A 24,586-nucleotide genomic window follows, 5' to 3' on the forward strand; every position below is an offset into this window, starting at 1 on the left:
CATATTTCTTCCACCTCATCACCTTCGTAGTAGACTTTTCAATACTCCGTGAACTCTTGATTACTGATATGAAACCCAATAAATGTAGACAAGCATTTGGAAAACAGCCTGACAGTTCCGTAAATAGCTAAACATTTTACCACATGACCCGGCAATTCTACTCTAGGTATACGCCCAAGAGCAGTAAAAACATAGGCCCACAGAAAAGCGTGCACACAAATATTCATGGTAGCATCATTCATGATACTCAACAAGTAGAAACAACCCAAATGTCCATCAACTCATTAATGGATAAATAAAATATGGTGGCCGGGCGCGGTGGCTCACGCTTGTAATCCCAGCACTTTGGGAGGCCGAGGCGGGCGGATCACGAGGTCAGGAGATCGAGACCACAGTGAAACCCCGTCTCTACTAAAAATACAAAAAATTAGCCGGGCGTGGTGGCGGGCGCCTGTAGTCCCAGCTACTCGGAGAGGCTGAGGCAGGAGAATGGCGTGAACCCGGGAGGCGGAGCTTGCATTGAGCCGAGATTGCGCCATTGCACTCCAGCCTGGGCGATACAGCGAGACTCCGTCTCAAAAAAAAAAGAAAAAAAAAAAAAAAATATGGTACATACACACAATGGAATAGTATTTGGCAACAAAAATGAAGTGCAGATTCATGCTATGACATAGATGAAACTTGAAAACATACTAAGTGAAAGAAGGCAATCACAAAAAGATACATATTGTGTAATTCCATTTAAATGAAATGCCCACAATAGACAAATCCACAGAAAGTAAATTAATGGTTGCCAGGAACTGAGAAAAGGGAGTGATTGCTACTGAGTATGAGGTTTTCTTTTGGGGCTGATGAAAAGTGTTCTGAAATTGATTGTGGTGGTGGAGTGAAAACTCTCCCAAGATACTAAAAACCATGGAATGGTACGCTTAAAAGGGTGAAGTGCATGGCATGTGGACTGCATATCAACAAAGCTGCGGCCAGTACTCACAGAGACTGGAGAACAAGAATTGGAGTGTTCCTGGAGCTTCAAATGTAGGCTCCATGAAAAAGTGATGAAGAGAGAGGGACAGAGTGTGTGTGTGTGTGTGTGTGGGTGTGTGTTGGGGAGGATGGCTGGGACCTGTGGAAAACACCCATTAGGAGGGCAGAGGGACCCAGTGGCCGATGGTGTGCACGGTTCCTGCACACTCATGAAGGAATCCAAGCACACCCAGGGCACTCTGGCCTGCACCAGGGGAGCTGCAGGGAGGGCTCCTGTCAGGAGACCACTGCAGCCCCCAAAAGCCCCTTCTCAGGAGAAGGGGAGGGAGAAGCCAGCTAGAATCATCTGCGAGGGTGTGGGGCACCAGGACAAGGACCCACCCTGTACCCAGTCCCACCCCGCAACACTGGAGGTGTCGCAAAGTGGGAAGCAGGCACAAGGGAACATGCAGGTAGGCAAGGCAGAGAACCAGAGACAAAGCCCGTTCCTTCCTTAGGCTACAGGCAAAGCAGGTGCAAGCAGGGGGCGGCAGGGGTGGGAGGGGTGTGGGTAAGAAGATCCAACATCAAATTAACTTCGACGTTCATATTATTGTCTTGGCTTGGATGTTCTAATTACATCCTTAAGACTATGTCTGTGACTTCTAGTACCTGTAGAGAAGTTTGTTAAAGAGTGAATAAAAATGCCTGAGTTCCCATCCAGGCACAGGGAAAAATTACTCTTCCTCAACAAAAGGATGGTGAGAGATGAAAATAGTTTTGTTTTGATTATATTGCAAAGTGTTCAACTTTATTATAAAATGTGTGATGAATAATAATAGCTAAAATCAACTGAGCTTAAGAAGACTTTTACACGCATGTGGTCAGTCCTCACAAAAACACTATGAGGTGTATAAATAAATAAATGCACAAGAATAAGACATTTACTACTCTCATTGCACAGATGAAGAAACTGAGGCACACTAAGGTTGAGCCAGCAGGTGCAGGGTCAACAGGTTGGAACCCAGGGAGTTGGTTCTGCAGCCCAGTCCTAGCCCTGGAATCCACAGTGCCCACAACGCTCCCAAGTGAAATATATGATGGAGCATCTATGGGAGGTGAGGTTAGGGGGATTTTACTTTTTGAAAAATGTTTTTCGGTATTTGAGATATTCTCATATAAACATCCATGACCTGTAATGACAGAGAGAGAGAGACAGAGACAGAGAAAAGGACAGAGAAAGAGAAAGAGAAAGAGAAAGAGAAAGAGAAGGAGAAAGAGAAAGAGAAGGAGAAAGAGAAAGAGAAGGAGAAAGAGAAAGTGAAGGAGAAAGAACCACTTTAGAAAGTTGCTGGACCAGGGAATATTTTGCACAATATGAAATAATTACTTATTATTCTCCCTCCTGATTTGGGAAAATTTTAGAAAATTACAGTGGAAAGCAGCGGCCCCCAACCTTTTTGGCACCAGGGACTGGTTTCGGGGAAGGCAGTTTCTCCACAGACTGGGGCAGGGAGATGGTTTCAGGATGATTCAAGCACATTACATTTATTGTGCACCTTATTTCTGTTATTTGTACACTGTAATATATAATGAAATAATTATGCAACTCACCATAATGTAGAATCAGTGGGAGCTGTGAGCTTGCTTTCCTGCAACTAGATGGTCTCATTTGGGGGTGATGGGCAACAGTGACAGATCATCAGGCATTAGATTCTCATAAGGAGCGTGCAACCTAGATTCTTCACATGCACATTTCACAATGGGGGGAGGGGGGACTCCTGGTGTAAAGCATTATGTTAAAAATACTATAGCCTGAGATCAAAATTTTAGGCACAAATTTAATCACATTGAATCCTTTGTCTTTTATTAGTTAAAAGGTTGTCCTGCTGCCATCTTAGAATGACTGCAAGTTGTAAAATCTAGATCCGAGGGTTTCAAATCCGAACATGCATAACAGTGCCCTAGAGAGCTGCTAACAATGCAGATTGCCTGCATCCAGCCAGCAGAGTCAGGAAGATTTCGGGGGAGCCCCTGCCCAGTGGAACTCTTAAAACTGCATTTATAACAACCTTCCCATCTCCATTCTAGGAGACTCAGATACAGAGAGCCCATGGCAAATGTTCTGAGGAATAATATGGTATTATTTTTAAAAGCTAACACCCATAAATACTACATTAAATTAAAATTCAGGGATGAATGACTTGTAGCTATGACTCTGTAGCTCACAGGCATAAAAAGTGTAAGAAGCAAAATTATTACCCACTAGGAGATAAACAGGAAAAAAATGGGGACACTTATAGTTTTAACTGCTTACCTCTTTTGTAGAGCCAGAAAAGTCAGCAGCGGTTGGAATTCTGGTAACAATCCAATTTTGGTCTTCTACTTATGTACTCTCCTCTCTACTATTAAATTTAAAAACCAGAACAGCAAACCTAAACCAAGTGATACAGTCGAGCTCAAAGAAAGGCTGAGCTCAAGAGAAAGACTGAGCTCAAATGCCTTATGTCTGCCCCAATAGAGACCAGCAATGAACTCACACATCCTCCCTGTGAGCACAGGCTTGCCAGCCACAGCTCACCACCGCTTTCTTATGACCCAAACTCATGTCCAGAAATCTCTGAGTCTCCTTAACAGACCTCCAGGTAATCATTAATAATTGAGAGGAAACATGCTTACTTGGAAATCTTATTACGCACGATGTTTATTAATGACCCTCCATCAGGAAGGAAGCAACAGGCAGCACCTGTGTGGCTGTTTTGTGCCAGGCACTCTCTGGGTACTTGCCTAACATTATTTTATTTACCCTCACAGCACCCTGAAGATCAGATGTTATCCTGATTTTCATTATCCCTGTCTTCTCAAGTAAAGAATCTAGGCTGTAAGAACATTAACTAATTTACCTGCCATCCCGTGAGACACAGATGATGGAGCTAAGACCCAGGGTGGTGTCCCTGTGACTTTCAACTTTCCCTTTGATATTTCGGCCTCTCTTAATTTAGCTACATGAAATGTTAACCTATTATGTACTCTTAGTTCAATTTTTTGGTTTATTTGTAATCAGAAATGATACAATATGGCACCTTCTCAATGAGTCCATCAATTCATATCATTGTCTATTAACTCAGGATGTCTAGCTACTCATTAACAAATGTCTACCAAATTATTCCATGGCTTTGCTAGATAGTATAAATAAACAGGAGAAGAACAAGACATCATAAGAAAACAGCGACAGTCTGTTGCAAACAAAGAGAATCAAGTAAGGCAAAGACACTAAAGGACTCAGGAACATCGCTACATAATGTTGACCAGTAACTATTAATACAATGTAATATGAAATAGGAATGCAAAGGTATTGACTGAAGGAGCTATAAAATTAAGAGATATTCTACTAAACTATTAGAGTATGTATTCTAAACTAAAAATAATTTATCTAAATAAGTTAAATAGGAAGTAATATCTAATTTCAGCAAGGAAAGCTTATCTTCAAGTTTAGATGAGGTCCTTAATTACAGTAACTATCACATATGGCTGCTCTGGGACCCACAATTTGAGCTGTGCAGCAGATCATGGTTTGCCACTGGGAATTCTTTAGTCTTGTCCAGGAAAGATTCTTAGAATCTGCATAATGGAAACAGTTACTAAGACACCATGTATATATGCTTCACTCGCTAACTTCAAAGAGTTCTAGAGTTCTGTTTTCATATTTTCTCAGTTATTTTGTGTTAGCATGAAAGTATATTTAGAAAGTAGGGCTACTTAATAATATTTCTTTAATCAAATTCTTCATGTAAAAACTTTTGGTCCAAATACCATTTCTGCTAGGAAAATTTACCTCCCCCTAGTATACAACAGTGACATTGCTGTCAAGCCAGTGATGCATCATTGATAGAAATGCATTGGCCACAGCATGAAATAGGATCACGTGGTAGTTTTTATGCCAGTGCACATGAGCTGACAGCCTTACTTGGGTCTTGCATGTAGAGCTCTCATAGGGCAGGGAAGGCCTGGAATACAGCAGGTTTGACTGCACATCACAATATTAGTGGTACTTTAAAAAAATGACTTTGGCTCAGAGAGTTCTTTATGAGTAAGAACTGGGGATAACTGAGAGGGCTCAGGTATCTGCTACTTTAAAAAATGTCTTATAGGGGCCGGGCGTGGTCGCTCACGCTTGTAATCCCAGCACTGTGGGAGGCCGAGGCGGGCGGATCACGAGGTCAGGAGATCAAGACCACGGTGAAACCCCGTCTCTACTAAAAATACAAAAAATTAGCCGGGCGTGGTGGTGGGCGCCTGTAGTCCCAGCTACTCGGAGAGGCTGAGGCAGGAGAATGGCGTGAACCCGGGAAGCGGAGCTTGCAGTGAGCCGAGATTGTGCCACTGCACTCCAGCCTGGGCCACAGAGTGAGACTCTGTCACAAAAAAAAAAAAAAAAAAAAAAAAAAAAAAAAAGTCTTAAATGACATTAAGAGTCATAAAAAGGAGACTGGGTGTGGTGGCTCACGCCTGTAATCCTAGCACTCTGGGAGGCTAAGGCAGTGGATTTCCTGAGCTCAGGAGTTCGAGACCAGCCCCGGGCAACATGGTGAAACCCTGTCTCTACCAAAATACAAAAAAATTAGCAGGGCGTCATGGCGTGCACCAATAGTCCCAGCTACTTGGGAGGCTGAGGCAAGAAAATTGCTTGAACCCGGGAGGCAGAGGTTGCAGTGAGCCGAGATCGTGCCACTGCGCTCCAGCCTGGGTGACAGAGCAAGACTCCATCGGCAAGAGCCAAAAAAAAAAAAAAAAAAAAAGCGTCATAAGAAGGAAAGTAAAAATGACTATTCTTCTAGTCGCTTTCTGGATTCTTTGCCTTTCATTGCTTCTATAGTACATATTAATATTACAAAGAAATCTGAATTAGAATAGACAATCATTTCCCTTACATATAAAAATGTAACTGAATAAAGACATTACCCTAACCATCCTGGGGTTACATTCCTATATACTCTTGGATTCAATCTACACCTTCTCAACTAAGCACTTACAGATGTCTGGCTTTATATATGTACATATCAGTAACTAGAACTAAGTGTTGAGGTAATGAATAACAAGGAGACAACAGAGTGACTAACTCTGGCCATGATGAAAATGGCAGATCTAAGATGGAAATACCCCAATATATACTAGGAAATTCCCCAATCCTAGAAATACAGTCGGCCTTCCTCCCTCCCACCTTCCCTCCTTTCTTCCCTTTCCTCTTTCATTTTTTATTTCTTTTGTAAGACATCTAGACAAAGTTTAGGTGCTATATAACCCAGGGACAATCTTCAGCTTCATTGTGTGAGATTTTATTCATGATTGCCTTATCACACACAATGACAGGGAGTAGGAGAAACCTCATTTGAGTATATAATCTGCTGAGTGTGATTTAAATGTCAGTATCTGTGGTCTCTCTGCAGTTACAATCCACTGGTTTCCTCTATTCTCTTATCACTTAGAGGTGAATTTCTAATTCTAGGAACTGGTCGTCATCAGAAATTGATGAAGACTTCAAGACGTTAAATCAATTCAGCCAGTGCTACATGGTACCTTATAGAAGAGACCATCAATTATACTAAATAACGTATATTCATTTATTCAACGAATATTTATCCAGTGCCCACCTACTGGATAAAAATAATCACCCTGGGTGTTTAGATGAATGCCTAATGACAAAGGTGATGCTTATGCTATTCTAAAAGGGATGAATTGAACTGAACATTTATTTCCACACAAACACCTACACACAAATGTTTATAGTAGCCTTGTTCATAATTGCCAAAGTTTGGAAGCAACCAGCGTGTCCTCAGAGGGTGAATAGATAAATAAACTGTGGTACATTCAGACAATGAAACGCTATTCAATGCAAAAAAAGATATATGTGACCAAGCCATGAAAGATACAAAAGAAACTTAAATGAATATTACTAAGTGAAAGAAGGCAACATGAAGAGGCAACTTTATGATTCTATCTATAGGACATCCTGGAAAAGGCACAACTATAAAAAGGATAAACAGATCAGCGGTTGCTCACGGTAGAGGGAAGAAATGGGTGATGAGGTAGAGCACAGAAAATCTCTAAAGCAGTGAAAAGACTGCGCAGTCCTACAGTGTTGGATCCATGTCACTAAACATTTGTCCAGACCCTAGAATGTACAACACCAAGAGTGAACCCTAATGTAGAGGACTGGCTCTGAGTGATAATGATGTGTCAATGATCAGTCATAAGAAATGTACCACTGGGGGTGGGCCGGGCGTGCTGGCTCACGCTTGTAATCCCAGCACTTTGGGAGGCTGAGTCAGGTGGATCACGAAGTCAGGAGTTCAAGACCAGCCTGGCCAAGATGGTGAAATCCCATCTCTACTAAAAATACAAAAAAATTAGCCGGTTGTGGTCATGTGGGTGTGTAATCCCAGTTACTCAGGAGGCTGAGGCAGAGAATTGCTTGAACCCGGGAGGTGGAGGTTGCAGTGAGCCGAGATCATGCCACTGCATCCCAGCCTGGGTGACAGAGCGAGACTCTGTCTCAAAGAAAAAAAGAAAAGAAAAGAAATGTACCACTGGGGGATGGGGGTGGGAATGTTGATAGTGGGGAGGTTGTGTGTAAGTGGGGGAATGAAGTTGAGAATTTTCCATAATTTCCACACAATTTTGCTGTGAACCCAGAACTACTGCTCTAAAAAACAAGTTTCATTAATTAAAAATCAAATTGTTGCTTTCAAGGTTCATGGTTCACAGCCACATAGGAGATGGCTGTCTTAGCCTCATGTAAGATGGACAATTAGAACTAAAATCCTTATGTAGTTTGGAGTCCTAGAAAAGCAATGACTTTAGTTAAAGGATGGACTAGAAAAAAAAAAATCTACCCATCAGAACAGGTAGAAGAGAAGAAAACTTATTGACTTGATAGTAGACCTTACATTTGATGGTTTCTAACCAGAGATCTGCTCTTCCTTCGATAAAAGGGTCAAACTTATACAACTTACATAGTCCATTTTCCACAACGCTGAAAAATAAACATAAAAAAGTAGTTACACGCTGCACGCCAGAGACAAGCTTAAAACTACGGTGAAGAGACACACTGCCAGCCTGCCACGAAGCAGCCCCACAAAGCCCAAGAACTCACATTCTAATACAGAAACCTTGTGAAAATATAATCTTCCAAGGGAGAGAAGCAATACACCCAGTCACCATCAGGATTAGTTACCTAAGAACCACAAACACAGTATTTTGTATAGATATCATTAAATTTCTAGTTTTCAAATGATTAAAGACTTAATGGAAGAACTTTGAAATATAAAACAAGAGCAGGATTCCATCAGAAAAGCCAGTGACATTGGAAAAAGAATCGGATAGAAAACCCATCAATGAAATATCCATTCTTTGAATGCCACTGGCAATGCAAAATGGCCCAAAAATGGTACAACTATGAATATACAACTAAGGGCAAGAGAAAGGCATGATTAAATTACCTGGAATGCAGCACAAAGAGATCAAGTGATGAAAAACTTAGAGAGGAAGTAAGAGGTACTGATAAAGGAATAAAAAGTCCAACATATAATGAACTTGTATTCTAGAATTAGAGGAAAATGCAAAAGGAAGAGAAGCAATATTTGATGACACTGGTGTATATTTTTCTAGAACCAATACAAGTGTTCTCATACAGGAATCACAGTGAACACGGAAAGAAAGCGAAAGCTGGACGCATGGATGTGATAGTGACTAACCTCAAAGATATGAAATGATTTCTAAAGCTGCAAGACAGAAACAGATTACCTCCAAAAATACTGCAGTTAGACTCACAGCATACTTACCAGTAGCAAAGATAAAAGCTATATGCTACGTCTTCAAAGGACTACAAGAGAATAATCCCAATACAGAATTATCTTTCCTGTAATTCAGAAAATCAGACAAGTTATTCCTAAAGAACAACAAGGTGGGTGATGTGAAATGCCTTGTCAGATACCACAAATTATAATAAAACTATAGTAATTATAACAACGTAGTATTGGTGCAGGGAAAGACAAACAGACAAATAGAACATAGTAGAGGGTTGAAAATAGATCCAGGTATACATAGAAACTTGATATATGTCAAAGGTGTCCTTATGAGGCATGACAATTCAATCATGGGAATACGCAACAGGAGATCCCTATGAAGAAAATGAAATAAAACTGGATCTTGCATGGACAACACACGTACAAAAAGATAAATTCCAGTTGTTAAAGACCTATATTTAAAAACTAAAACCTTTTTTTTTTTTTTTTTGAGACAAGGTCTGGCTCTGTCACCCACACTGTAGTGCAGTGGCACAATCTCAGCTCACTACAACCTCTGCCTCCTGAGCTCAAGCCTTCCTCCCACCTCATCCTCCCAAGTAGCTGGGACTACAGGTGCACCAGCCTGCCTGGCTAATTTTTGTATCGTTTTGTAGAGACGGGGTTTCACCATGTTGCCCAGGCTGGTGTTAAACTCCTGAGCTCAAGGGATCCGCCCACCTGGGCCTCCCAAAGTGCTGGGATTACAGGCATGAGCCACCATGCCCAGCCAAAAACCAAAAGTTTAAAATGCATATAAAAATATTCTTTAAAAATATTCAAGGCCACAACATAGGAAAACTTTCACATTAGACACAGAAAATACAAATCATAAACAAAGATGAAGTAAGTTTTCCACATTAATGTGGGAAATCTTATACATCCAATAACAGCATCAAAGTTAAGGAGACAAACCAGAGGTTGGCAGCTTATTTGTTTCCTACATTAGCCCCAAAATACTAGTATACATTGTGCATTAAAATCACATTTTAAAACCATTTTAAAATCACATTTTAAAACCATCACAGGCCCATTAGAAAGTTTGGCCAAAGTATACTAAATGCTCAGAAGACAAAATGCAAATGAATAGTAAATGTGAAAAGATGCTTAATTGAGTAGTAATTAGAGAAATGCAAGTTAAATCTACAATGACAGAAAAGTTTACACCAGTCAGGCTCAAAATTTCAAAAGTCTGAAAATATTAAACATTGGAGAGGATGTGAATAATTCGGAGTTTAAATTGTTATGATCACCTAGCAGAGCAATTATTTAGTATCTATTAATAGTAAAGCTGAAGTTATTGGTGCACAAATACCACACCTAGGAACTGTTCTAGAGAAACTTATACCTGTGCACAAGAAGACTTGTATAAGAATGTTCAGTTCAGCACTATTTGTGAAGCAAAAAAATTAGAAACACCTTAAATTTCCAATAGCATGAGAATAAATCCATTGTGATGTCACACATGGAATGTTATTCATTAGTGAACACAGGTGACCTACTGCTATATCCACTAACACGTGTTAATCTCAAAATATGACTGAACAAATATGTTCAGTTGCATACAATAGGTAACATCATATCATTTACTTAAAGTTTAAAAGCATGCAAATTAGAAGTATTCCATATTACTTATAGGCTGGTAAACAAATTTTTTTTTTTTTTTTTTGACAGAGTCTTGCTCTGTCGCCCAGGCTGGAGTGCTGTGGCGCAATCTCGGCTCACTGCAAGCTCCACCTCACAGGTTCACGCCATTCTCCTGCCTCAGCCTCCCGGGTAGCTGGGACTACAGGCACCCGCCACCACGCCCAGCTAATTTTTTTTTTTAGTAGAGATGGGGTAATAAATGTATTTTTTAAAGTATAAAAGCATAGTTGATAATGACAAATCTGAAATTCAGGATAATAGTTACCTCTATAGAGAAGGAAGAAATGGAACACAATCAGAGAGAAGTACATCCAGGGCTTCAGTTTTAGTTGCAATATTTTTCTTAAGCTGAATGGTGGGCCCACTAGTATTTGTCATATAATTCCCATATTCTTTTCCATCCCTGGGGTTTTGCAATAATAATCACAAATATGTATCTCCCGACAAAGTTTATACAATGGTTTATATATAATTCATTCATCTTTCACTTGTAATGGAAATCTGACTTGCACAGGAAATCAAGATTGCTAATGTCAGGCTTGCAAAAGAACAAGCATGCTAATCAAATTCAAAGTCACTAATTTAATTTCCATGTATTTCTATTACAGTTCTCTATTTAGATTCTACGTCTAACCTCATCTTAACTGAGAATGTATGTATATATTCTCAAATAAGCTTTATCTGAAGAATGTCTTACTATATATTATTTGGTAGCACTAGGTATTAAACACTGAGGCTCAAATTTATATTTCTGTTCTGTTCTAACCTCAACAACAGACAGATAAACAAACTTCCTACTGGATATCGCCACCTAAAATTTATTTGAAACCTTAAACCTCTCAAATAAAGTTTATTTGAACTGCCCCCTCCCACAATAACCCATTCCTCTTTTTCTTCCACTCTCCTCTGTACCTGGTGGCATCAATATCTAACATGAGCTCTATATCTCACATAGCCAAGTATCAATGTGTCATACTTCAATTTTCTCTTTCCCTTGCATCTCACAATGAGTACATCTGCTAGTCCCGTTGACACAACTTCTAAAACATCACAAAGTTATATGTGTCCCTCCATTACAACTTCTAGTACCCTAGTGAAGCCCCATGCTCCCTCCCCCAAACACCAAGACTAGCCTCCCAATTAGCCTCCTTGCTTCCACCAACTTCCAGCCACACTTACCTCCCTTATGGCCTTGGCATGTGCTTACCTAATGCCCACTCTAGGTCCTTCGCTCCCTCTCTCTGGAATGATTTTCTCCAGGTATTCCCAGGGCTGGCTCCTTTAGCTTTCAGCTCAAACTTCACCTTCCAAGAGAAGCTTTTCCTAAATTTCCAGTATAAGGTAGTGTCACCAGTCCTCAGTCTATTTTAATTCATTCCAAGCACTTATCACTAACTAAAATTTACCATTTTTATTGCTTTACTTGCTTTAACCTTGAAGATTGTATTTGGTTGCAGGTACCAGAATACTGACTACAGAACTATAACCAAACTGGGGTTTATTTTTTATGCTACAACAAGTCTAGATGAAAGCCATCTAGAGCTGGCTGGGGGCTCCCCGATGCCCTCAGCAACCCAAGTTTCTTCTATCCTTCTGCTCTGTCCTTTTAGCATGTGGCTTTTATCTTCATGGAACTCTGACTAAAAGCATTAATAACTTTCTTGCACATGGAATGTAGGCTCCACAAGAAAAGGGACCTTGTCTGTCTTACCCATCACCAGAAGAATGACAGGTCCTGTGTTAACAGCTTGATCAGCTAGACCTGTGAAAGAGGAATTCAAGAGTCCTCAACCTCAGCATCATTCCTGCATCCTGGGAGTCATGCACAACAGCCTCCATTTATTGGCCCTGGAGATTCTATCCGGATTTCTCTTCTCATGAAGCTCTGGCCTTCATGGCCTTCTTTATTGGCCCTGCTTTATATATATATATATCTTGTAAAAACAGAGTCGGGGTTTAAATGGACTGTATGGCTCTGTAAGTCATATCATTAATCCTAAAATAAATTACAGGCCACATTACTAGGCAGATTATACCAAGGGGCATGTAGTAACTCCAGCATAGATCAGGCCACTTTGAGAATCTAGTACAGTCATCTCTCTTTAGGAAAGACCAAATGGAGTTCGTCCAAAGTAGGTAAAACATATGGCTGCTAAAATAGGAAGAGAAATAACTGAAGGGCATATGGATTATCCTCAAGTATCTGAGAAAGTGTTATGAACGAAAATTTCTTCCGATTTAAAAGGGCAGAACAAATCTAAGGGTGGAAGAACAATGTGCTGAGATAAGGAAGCAAATTTCAGTGGTGTGTGCTGGGCCCGCTCAGGCTGCCTCCTAAGAATGGACAGGGAACACCTCTTCCCGATGCCGCCTTCAGTGTTACTATGTTGGTCCCTTAAAAAAAACAGGGCTGGCAGGTTTTGCAAGGAAACTCCAAAGTGACAGCCAGAGCTTTGTATTTACAGAGAGTCCGTTTACCTGCTTATCACTGCATTTAACCCATTTAGTTGCTAAAAAAAAGAAAAAAAATGGACTTGGTTGCCTTGTGGAGAATGGATAGTAGCTGGGCCTCGTGGAGAATGGATAGTAATTGAGAATGCTGCAGAGAGAGATGACTTCGTAACCAACAGATATGTATCATCAACGCGCACAGAAACTTAAGGAAGGGCCATTGTGATATGCATACTGTTGTCAGTCCTTTACATTGAGTTATTTTTAAATTTATTTTTCTAGGAAGTATCTATAAAAACACTATATGTAAAACTATTTATAGGTCAGGAGGCTGAGGCAGGAGAATTGCTTGAACTGAGACCCAGGAGGCAGAGGTTGCAGTGAGCCAAGATCATGCCACTGCACTCCAGCCTGGGCTACAGAGCAAGACTCTGTCTCAAAAAAATAAAATAAAATAAAAAAAGAAAAACAACCTATTTATAGGTTAAACACTCTTTATAAGTAAAACTCATTTATTTAAAGGAACAGACTGATATTTTTATAGTTCTCTCATCAATCTCTTCTATTAAAAACAAACAAAATAATAAAAGAAAATTGCCAATCATTTTGAATAAGAGATGGTCCACTACATTCCTTCACCAGAGGCAAGAATTAAAAATACCAAGTCAAGCAGGAAACCCTAAAAGATTATTATATATTAATCTATAGGTATGTTTTCTAATCAGTCCAAGACTCCAAAGTAATTGAATTTATTGCCATTTTCAAAAAGTAATACCCCTTGATATTTAACTTTCAATAGTATGGTTTTAATAAACTGAAATGAATCATTAGAAGAACTTCCCCCTTTATCATAACTGAGTAAGTCTATTTTAAAGCTTATATGCCCTCTTCAGGGACATTTTTAAAAATTGCAAATTGTTTAGATCAGTGAACAGGACTGAATAACCAACGTATGACTGGTTAAATCAGATACATTATTACCCCTCGAAACAACGCCATTGAGCTGAAGGCAAAGGATAGAAATGATCTCACCAGCTATATACAGTATTATATGACATAAGCAATATTAAAGATTGGCATATAAGAAACCCAGCTTGGCCAAGCGCCGTGGCTCATGCCTGTAATCTCAGCACTTTGGGAGGCCGAGGCAGACGGATCATGAGGTCAGGAGTTCAAAACCATCCTGGCCAACATGGTAAAACCCCATCTCTATTAAAAATACAAAAATTAGCTGGGTGTGTTGGCACGCACCTGTAATCCCAGCTACTAGCGGGGCTGAGGCAGGAGAATCGCTTGAACCCAAGAGGTGGAGACTGCAGTGAGCTGGGTTTGCACCACCGCACTCCAGCCTGGCAACAAAGCAAGACACCATATTAAAAAAAAAAAAACAACGAACCAACCAAACAGAAACCAACCATTAAAACAAATACAAACACGAAAAGATTAGTATCTATTTAATCTGCAAGGCTAAAGCCACACAACTAGATTTCAGGGTATTACAAAATGACAGATCATATAAATTCAAAGTCTTCATTCTGCTTATCAATTACAGAGGCAAAAATATAACTATTTAAGTGGGTCTTAGAATGTATTTTGTCTGCAGAATGTATTTTGTCTGATCCTCTTGCCCTCTACTTTACATTCAAGCGACTCATGAATTCTTAGGAGAAATCTGAAATTACTTCATGCCCCTTGTTAAAGAGATTTTGAACAGTAAGTACTCTTGTAAAATTGCTCCCCCAAATAAAATTTCATATACAGATATATTCAGTGCATTTAAAAAGTAAACTCCATTAGAATAGAATATAGTATTTTCTTAAGATAACTGTTTAGACCTAAGTCAAAGGAGTTCCCACAAATATATTCTGTTCTCAGGTTAGTTCAAGTGTGGAATAGGCAATTTGGCATGGGGTAAATCTGTCCCCTTTTGCAATGTTTTAAAACAGAATAAATTGTGGGATGAATTTACTGCACATCACAAATAAAATGTTTATCTTTTCTTTGTGAATTATTCATCAAATTAAACTAGTAACAGGTTAAAATTTGCTTATGTGTCAGTCCTTTGTAGGTAACATTTCATATAATACTCAAAACAAACATATAAAAATATAGGCATTATTACTATCTACACTTCATATAGATCAGAAAAGTAAAGACTAGAGAGCTTAAATGACTTGTCCTTCCCAGAGAGTCTGACTTTAGAGTGATTCATATCTACTGTACTTCATTATAACAGTGTATTTGAAAGTCTAGTTGAACTCTAAGTGATTCATCTAGTGTATGACATTCTTGAAGTTTTGACTTCTCATTTATATATAGCAATAAGCACATGTGTAGGATGGCATCATAAAACTCCCTTGGAATGAAAAAAACATATAAAAGGTTTTAGGCTCCTAAAGAACAGCATGTATTTCAATGTTCCTCAAAATGAGAAGAATTGACTCCAAGGTACAAAACAGGTAAACTGAGGAAGCAGATGTTAATTAACTACTTTAGCAAGGTTCTGAAGTTCTTAGTGTCCAAGGTTTAAATAACATCATAACTATCTTAAACAAATGTTTGTGTTTATTTCCTCTCTTTTCTGAACAATGTTTTTGATGAATTACGCATAGATGGAATGCAAACACACAAACCCAATTCCCTTTGAAATACGTAAGGCTATAAAAATGAGCAGAAAATATCCTTGGCAAAACCTGCACTGAGCTTTCAAAAGCCCACATATTTGAAATTGAGTTTGTGATGTACTCAAAACATAAACATCAGTGGGTTCTCGCATTCCTCATTTCTCCCTCTAACATCAGAATATTCTATTAATTTAAAAAGCAGAGTACTGTGCCATAATTAGTCTACATATTAAATTTTATCTGAGTGACACCTCTGAATGCAAAGTATCCAGAACAAATAATAAGACAGGAAATATTCCATGCAAAATAAAATTCAATGACAGAATAAAATCTTCAATCCAATGCAGTTTACACAAGTACACCCACAAAAATGATAGTTTTTCTCAAGAAATGCATTCCCCAAATGAATGTATGCTTCTCTGTGTGAAGACATATATGTACAAAAGGCTAAAACATTTTTTAAAACTCCAAAAACAATTGATACTAGAACAGGATACCGACACCAACTTTATAAATCATGGGCTTGCACAACAGTTCAACAAATACTTGATGTTCTGCCTCCATTCAAATGAGTCTGCATCCTCTGATTTAGCACGTGGCCAAAGAAAGATCTTTTAGCCCATCTTTCTTTGCCTTATAAATGCTACTATGGCAATCTTCACTTGTTTAATGTTAATTTCAGTTAATTTAACTTCTTTTGCTAAATTGTTTATGAGAATTTTATTTTTATCAAAATTAAACCTAATATTTGGAAAAAAAAAATTAACACAACATATTAGGCCAGACTCTCCCATTCCCATTTAATTGTGTTTTCTGTGTCTTATGGGCATCACCAAAGTTATACTTTAACACAAACTATTATAACATAAATGATCATATCCCACACATTTAACTTCATCTGCCATTTAACTTATATCTAAGGAAGATCAACGCTGGAGTAAATACTTACTAATGGTAACTTAGTAATTAAAGCTATGACCAAAGCCCCTACATAAATAGAAAATGAAGGGGCACACAGACTCCCATATGTATTCATCATAAGTGAGTTTGGTACATAAGCTTCAAAGAGGTTTCTCATATACAATCTTATTGTTCCTTGACAGTAATCTCAGGCTTGTTACAACGACTTGGTAAAAAGGGAAAAAAGTAAAGATGGAATTTCAGTGAATCATCTTTGGGTTCAGAGCTTTTGGGTGTATAGACACAACCTCTCATTTCTTAAATTCTCCTCTAAAGGGTGATGACTATATTAAGCAAAATCTCAGATAACATCAGGTCAATTGGATGATGGAATCTTAGTCCAATAATGGAGACAACAGAATGTCTGAAACTAGGACTTCAGTGAACAGTAACACAGTTTCAGTCTGTCATCTCTTCTCTATCATTTATCAGGTTTCCTGTACCCTAATAAGATGCATCCTATGTTAAGAGTTTGGAGATTGGATTACTGCAGAGTTTCACCCTCTCACACGTTGCTTGCCTTGGAATATGAGTGTAATCACAATGGAAACATCTGTGAGATGATAGCCTATTAAATGAATCCACAGACTATATATCTTCAGCCTCTTATAAACTAGAAGAATCTCAGCTTTTTTTTTCTTCAAGTCTACGCTTATCGATGGCAATCCTCAGAGATGTTCTGTAAGTCCACACGGGCACAGAAATGTCAAGGCTTCCTTTCAACAGAAAAATAACATTTCTGAGGGTTCTGAATTATGTAAAGAGGTAAGTCATTCAGGGATACTTTCTGACACGTAGATGCAACCAGACACAAATAGATGAAATAAGCGTCTTCCCAAAGTGAGCATTTGCTCTGTACAGATGATCATTCTTTGATTCTAGACTCGGACATGTAGCAGCACTTACTAGTTCATATAATAATGTACCTGTTCTTTGGAGGAACTCAAGAGGATATGTACATTTGCCTAAATAAAGGAGGCCAGCAGTAAGTTCCATTTGCAAGGCAACCCTTCAGAGAGAAGATGCTTGTATCAGTCCTGTAGCGAATGAGAATCTCATTTACATGACCAATCTCTTACACAGAAATAAATCACTGGGCGACTGTGCTCTGGGTGTAATGGTATTCAGTCTGGCCTCCTTTTATCTTATAATCAGTTAAAATAGGAACTATATTGGTCATTTGCAGAATTCTTTTATATACAAACAAAAAATCATGGTGGAAATGTATTCAGTGCTCTAAATTGATACTAGCCTCCTTCTGTTTTATAGTCAAAAGAGAAAGCAATCTCTACTAAAGATGCAAAAATTAGCTGGGTGTGGTGGTCCATGCCTGAAATCCCAGCTACTTGAGAGGCTGAGGCAAGAGAATCACTTGAACCCGGGAGGCAGAGGTTGCAGTGGGCCAAGATCATGCTATTGCACTCCAGTCTGGGCGACAGAGTGAGACTCCATCTCCAAAAAAAAAAAAAAAAAAAAAAAAATTGAATAAATTACCAAAAAAAAAAAAAAGAAATTTGAATTAATTTAGTTCACAAATGAAGCCATTACATCCCTAAATTCTATTACATACATATGTCATATGTTACTAATGTTTACTCTACAACCACAACAGATCATTTATTTCCTTTTTTTTTTTTTTTTTTTGAAACAGAGTCTCTGTGGCCCAGGCTGGAGTGCAATGGTGCGATCTCGGCTCACTGCTACCTCTGCCTCCCAGGTTCAAGAGATTCTCCTGCCTCAGCCTCCCAAGTAGCTGGGATTACAGGTGCACACCACCATGCCCAGCTGATTTTTATATTTTTTGAAGAGATGGGGTTTCACCATGTTGGTCAAGCTGGTGTCGAACTCCTGACCTCGTGATCTGCCTGCCTTGGCCTCCCAAACTGCTGGGATTTCGGGCATGAGACACTGTGTCCAATCTAACACAGTGTCTAAAATTTATAATTTTATAACACAGTCCTAAAACTATAATGTATGACTAACAAGTCAATTTAAAAAGTATGTACAACTGGAGTACACAATTGTCAAGGACTATTTACTTTTGCTTAGTTTAAATATTTGGTAAAGAGTTTGCAAATAAATATTCATCATGTGTATTCAGATCTATACTGTGCTAAAAATTCTGTTTAAGACTTCAAGAAAGAGGCCAGGAGCAGTGGCTCATGCCTGTAATCTCAGCACTTTGGGAGGACGAGATGAGTGGATCACCTGAGGTCAGGAGTTCGAGACCAGCCTGGCCAACATGGTGAAACCCCATCTCTACTAAAAATACAAAAATGAGCCAGGCATGGTAGCGGGTGCCTGTAATCCCAGCTATTCAGGAGACTGAGGCAGGAGAATCGCTTGAACCGGGGAGGCGGAGCTTGCAGTGAGCAGGGATTGTGCCATTGCACTCCAGCTTGGGCGACAGAGCGAGACTGTCTCAAAAAAAAAAAAAAGAAAAAAAAAAGAATTCAAGAAAGAGGCATTAATGTCTCTGTAAGTTTTACTCACCCTATACTCTTAGTATGAACAAGTCTTTAAATATGTCTGCTAATCAATTAAATTATTTTTCTCATTTCTTATGTTAAATATCACTCATTGAATACATACTCTCCCTTTAAAAGAGAGACAAATAGCAAGCTTGTTTATTTTCTAAGAAAGTGATAGTTTCGATTCCTCTGTGAAAGTGGACAGATATCCTAGGTTTTTTTAAAATTCAACTTTATATTAAAATGCTTACACATTCTAATGCAGTTGTAAGAGACAGCAGAGAAAGATGACAGCTACCTTTTCCCCAGCTTCCCCCAATGGTAACATCTTGCCAAGCTAGATGTTATAATTGTACTATAAGCATTGTTACAGTCAGCACAGAGGACGGCCGTCACCAAAGGGTCCCTTCTGTTACCCTTTCACAGACACACCCTCCTCTCACCTGCTTCCACCCCCTTCAGAATCGCTAGGAAGCATGAATCTGCCCTCCATTTCTATCATTTTGTCATTTTGAGAATGTTATATAAATAAAATTATTCAGTGTACGATCTTTGGGGATGGGCTTTTTCCACACAGCACATTTCCCCTGAGATCTATCCAAGATATTTTGTTTATCAACAGTTGGCTCCTTTTTTACTGCTGAGTAATATTCTAGGGTATGGAGGTACCAGTTTGTCGAACCACTGACCCACTGAAAGACATCAGAGTTGTTTCCATGTTCTGCTAATGTGAATAAAACTGCTATAAACATCCATATACAGATTTGTGTGTGTACCTATGTCTTCATTTCTCTAGGACAAATAACTAAGAGTATAACTCTGCCATCTGGTAAATACATATGTCATTTTTTAAGAAATTGCTATTCTTTTCCAGAGTGGCTCTACCATTTTATATTCCCACTAGCAATTTGCGAGTAATCTAATTTCTCCACATCCTCACCAGCATTTGGTGTTGTCTTTATTTTGTATTTTAGCCATTTACCAACTTTACCGATTACTCTAGATATTACTTTATATATTCTTAACTTGTCATGCTCTACTGCAGTTGCTATTTTAAAGGTTAAGTTTAGAAATCTTACCTTTCCTTGCATCTGTGTTTATGTTTGCCTGAAATGTTTCTTCTACATGTAGAACTACATTAGACAATGCTATAACTTTTGCTGCAACCCTCTAACATAATTTAGAAAACTCAAGAGGAGAAAAACAGTGCATTGTATTTACCTATATTTTTGCTTACTATGTTTTTCCCTCCTTCCTAGTGTTCCAAAATTCCCTTTTTTGTTGTTTCATTTGTTTAGAAAATTTCTTTGGCCATCCTTTTAGGGTAGGTCTGCTGGTGACAAATTCGCTTAGTTTTTCTTTATCTTAAAAAAAAATGTATTGATTTGTTCTTTCTTCCTGAACGACATTTTCACTGGGTATAATATTACAAGTTGGCAGTTCTTTTCTTTCAGCATTTGAAAAACATAGTGCCACTTCCTTCTAGCCTTCATGGTTTCTGATGAGAAATCCACTGTAATTAGAACAATTTTACCCCTATAGGGAAGGTGTGATATTTCTCTGGCTTCTTTCAAGATTTAAAATTTGTCTTTAGTTTTAAGAAGTTGAATTATGTTGTGTGTTGGTGTGGGTTTCTTTGGGTTTTTCCTGTTTTAGATTCAATCAGCTATATGAATCCATCCATAACTGTCTCTTGCAAACTTTGGAAGTTTCCAACAATTATTTCTTTGAGCATTTGCCCACCATTATCTTCTCCTTCCAGGAATCCCCTGACACAAACTTTTAATGCTCTGTTAGAGGCCCACGGGTCTCTGAGGCTCTATTCCTTTTTTCTTCTTCCAGCCTAGCTTTTCTTTGCCATTTGGACCGTGTCATTTCTATGTTCCATCTTCCAGTTCACTGACTCTTTTCTCTGTTCCTTCCATTCTTATGTCAAACCCATCAGTGAGTGTTTTATTTCAGAAATTTCAAACAAAAGGCTCTCCACTCAGCCTTTACTAGTGTTGGTGGGGACAAGGATAGGGCCGCAGTTTTTCTGTTGCGTTTGGCTGGAGTAGACTGGTTATTGTCTAAATGTTTTCTATGTTGCTAGGCAGCCCCTTTCTGAGTCCTCTGGATAAAAAACAGACCATTGTTGGGGATTTCTTCCTTCCTTCCTTTCTTCCTTTTCCCTTCCCTTCCCCCTTCCTTTCCCCCCTCCCTTCTCTCTCTCTCTCTCTCTCTGCCCCTCCCTTCCTCTCCGCTTCTTTTCTCTTCTCTTTTCTTTTTGTCTATATATGTTGACATTTCCAGGTTGCCAGTTTCTTCAGTTCCACATCTAAGGTAATGTAGCAAAAAGAAAACTCAAGAAATTCACCTGTGTTCTTCCTTGGGTTCTAAAATCCCTAGTCTGTCCACATTCTTCTCACCACTTTCAGAATCTTCCTAAGCTTGTACAGTGGAGCCTTGAATAACATGAGTTTAAACTGCATGGGTCCATTTATATGCAGATTTTCTTCTGCCTCTGCCACCCCGAGACAGTAAGACTAACTCCTCCTCTTCCTCTTCCTCTTTAGCCTACTCAACATGAAGACAAATACAATGAAAATCTTGATGATCCACTTCTACTTAATGAATAGTTAAGTATCTTTTCTCCTTTTTGTAATGCTCTTAATGTTTTCTCTAGTTTTTTCATTATAAGCATACAGTACATATTACATATGAAAAATATGTATTAATCAACTGTTTATGATATCAATAAGGCTTCCCGTCAATAGCAGGCTATTGGTAAAGTGTGAGGGGAGATAAAACTACACATGAATTTTGTCTACATAGTGGTTGGCACCCCTAACTCCATGACTCCAGGAGTCAACTGTACAGTATGCAATGTCTAGGCTTTTTAGTGTAGTTGCTGGGAGGAAGAGGGAAAAGTATGTCTACTCCAGCTTCCCAGAAGCAAAATCTGCCAGATCATTCGTTTTTCAATGTCTATATTTTTTTCCATTTTCCTTTAATTTTTTAAAGTTCTTAAAGTCTTGCCAATAACAAAACTGAACAGATGAGTGTGTAATGAAAATAACTATGGTCTAACAGTGCTTCTCTAAGTGGCCTGTGGATATGCTCTCCCAGAACTGAAAATTCTATGAAAATTTTTTAGATGTGACATCAATTCTATTATAATCTTACAAATACCCTTTGCCAGTTAAATAGACAAACTCGCTTTTTAAAATTATGACATTTCATAAGACTCTGGTCTTAAGCTATAGTTCCCCAAAGTACCTGGGGTGAGGCACTAAAACTAATTTCCTCCTCAAAGAAGATGAAACTAAGTGTGAGACATACTGCTCAGTATGTGGGGTGATCATTGCCTCAGTTTTCCTAGGACACTCCCCACATATAACTTTTGTCCTGGAATAATTATTGACAGGGTCTTCTTTTATACTCACAATATCTCATTTTGCATGATAAGCTAATATGTATATTCATATCACCTATGATAATGAAAATGAAAACAGGAGGAAAACACCCAGCAAGCATAGACACCACCCCAGCCATCTCTTCTTCTCTTCAGGACACCAAGGTGAATATTTAGCACTCATTAGTGGAGGCATTAAGTAGCTCATATGGAAGGTCCATCTTCTTTTTCTCAGCAGCAACTTATTATTAGATATTTTGTGCTTATACTGTGAAATATAGCACCTGAAATGATAATGGGTAACTAAATGGTATTGACTAAACAGTTGTACACATATGTTCTAAGATTATACAAGAATATCAAAGGATGCTAAAACTCTGCCAGTTGTACACTTAAAGAAAATATAGCCATTAATTTGCAATTACGTGCGTAACTTCCTAGTCTTTACAGTGAAACTCTCCTATGAACAAAGTTTGCCATCTTCTCGGCACCTAAATCATTTAACTGTGATTTAATAGAAGTTCCATAAGTATGAACCTTTCTTTTTCACTGTCCTCAGACATAAGTTGTCAACAGCCAGCTAGACATCTCCAAACACACATACTCAGCTAGCATCAACTCCCATCATGTTGGAACAATGCAGCATCCTTCCCCCAACCAAACCAGGTCTTCAGACTTCCCACTTCCTTCAATAGCAGGCCATTTTTCTCTAGTTCCCCACCAATGAAACTTCAATGCCAACTTAGTCAAGGTTATGTGAAATATAGCCCATATTTTATTTTTTGTCCAATCTTCAACATCTCTCTTCAGGTTCTAGAAGAACAAGAACCCATCCTTTTTGGCAAGATTCTCTATGCTCATGCCCCCATTCCTCCATCTACAGAATCCTACCTCAATTCAATTCATCCATGAAGCTCTTCCTGGTGACTTCCAACCAGATTTGTTTTCTCCACCTTTAAAACTTCATAATATTTTTAGGTGCGATACGGCAGTTATGTTTCATATTCTTATATTACAGCTATTAGGTTGAACCACATGAAATCGTTGAACCTGTAAAAATGGCAATCCCATATGGTTCAATCTAATATTTCTCTTGGTTTTAGGGCTCATAAATAAAGAGCAATCTCCATGAAAACAGGGGCTGAGTTAGGTCTCTCTTTTGGATCCCCTGAGAAGCCTAGGACATTGGAAGCGCTTAAGAAGTGTTTGTCAAAAGAAAGACTCATAAATCAACACGTCTGATGCATATATGTTTGCAAAGTCAATCATCTGAAGCAGTTAGTCTAACTACAGATGAAATCGCTAATTGTTTTACGAATCAGCACAAATGGCAGTTTAGAACCTGAAGGTTTTGGCAATATAAAATGTTTTGATTCAAGGAGCTGTTTTAAAATTATTTATTTGTGAAGGAAACATCCTTGGATTTAGAGGTTGGCAGATACAGTGAAAATCTTTTTATGTGACTGAAATAGAAAAAAAAAATCAAAACACTTTTTAGCACATGCACTTCCCTTGTAAAACCAAATTGCCTGAAAGCAGAGCCCAGCAGTTTGTGCACAATGAGTATGTGCCTCAACACCATCAGCAGGAGATGCAATGCAGAATGACAGGAACAATTTGCATTTCTATAGCTTCTTTGTATACCCAAATTCAGAAAGCATTTTACAAAGCCATAAATATCATCACCCAGAAGAGACAGGGAAAGGATACAGATACAAGGATGGACTTTGTGTACTCTGACCCAGGAGCCCCCCTGCGCAGAGCAGTGATACCCACACAGCTGTAAACCTGAGTGCAATTAACTGATGCTGGTTAAGAAAAGGGGAACATACATCTGCAGGGTCCTTCACAGTCACAGGGACCATTCCCAGAAAGCGTTTCGTCTTTCTTGCATTCACAAAGAACAACGTCAACAAATGGTGAGTTGTATTTGTGAGTTTCCCCAACAAAGGACTGGTCTCTAGTTCTAGGTGATGGTGGTATTATCAATCACCTCACCAGTCCCCCTAATTCCTACAAAAATCACCAATCCGAATGACACGTGTGTAGGGCTTTCATGAAGCTAGGAGCAGTGGGCTGCCAGAAGCTCTGCTGGGGCCAGGAGAGAAGAGAGCATCCTTCACTCTTATTACGTTGCAGGGGCCTATTTCCAGGGATGATGTTACTGAACCTTGGAGAAATTCAATGCAAAGGTATACTTTTGTTGTGCTCCAGGCTTCCTTCCCCACCAGC

At 38.9% G+C, this 24,586-nt stretch overlaps 1 protein-coding gene across 10 annotated transcripts in view; it reads right to left on the bottom strand.

The window, feature by feature from the left end:
- The window catches only part of PRKN (parkin RBR E3 ubiquitin protein ligase), a 1,390,810-nt gene that overhangs the window by 1,078,400 nt on the left and 287,824 nt on the right, over window positions 1-24,586 (bottom strand). The window contains exons 1-2 of one of the 10 annotated variants that reach the window (XM_055269064.2): window positions 7,906-7,954; window positions 4,511-4,584 (exon numbers count right to left, since the gene is read on the bottom strand). The exons of 5 other annotated variants lie outside the window; for them this stretch is intronic. In XM_055269064.2, coding sequence (XP_055125039.1) covers window positions 4,511-4,534 — 24 coding nt within the window. In that variant the 5' untranslated portion in view covers window positions 4,535-4,584; window positions 7,906-7,954. Of the gene's footprint in view, window positions 1-3,280; window positions 3,383-4,510; window positions 4,847-7,905; window positions 7,970-10,155; window positions 10,272-24,586 lie in introns of those variants that run through there. 4 more of the 10 variants (XM_055269089.2, XM_055269121.2, XM_063623278.1 and 1 more) reach the window with 4 other exon arrangements.

Source organism: Symphalangus syndactylus, chromosome 2, assembly GCF_028878055.3.
Source record: "Symphalangus syndactylus isolate Jambi chromosome 2, NHGRI_mSymSyn1-v2.1_pri, whole genome shotgun sequence".
Classification (NCBI taxonomy): Eukaryota; Metazoa; Chordata; class Mammalia; order Primates; family Hylobatidae; genus Symphalangus; species Symphalangus syndactylus.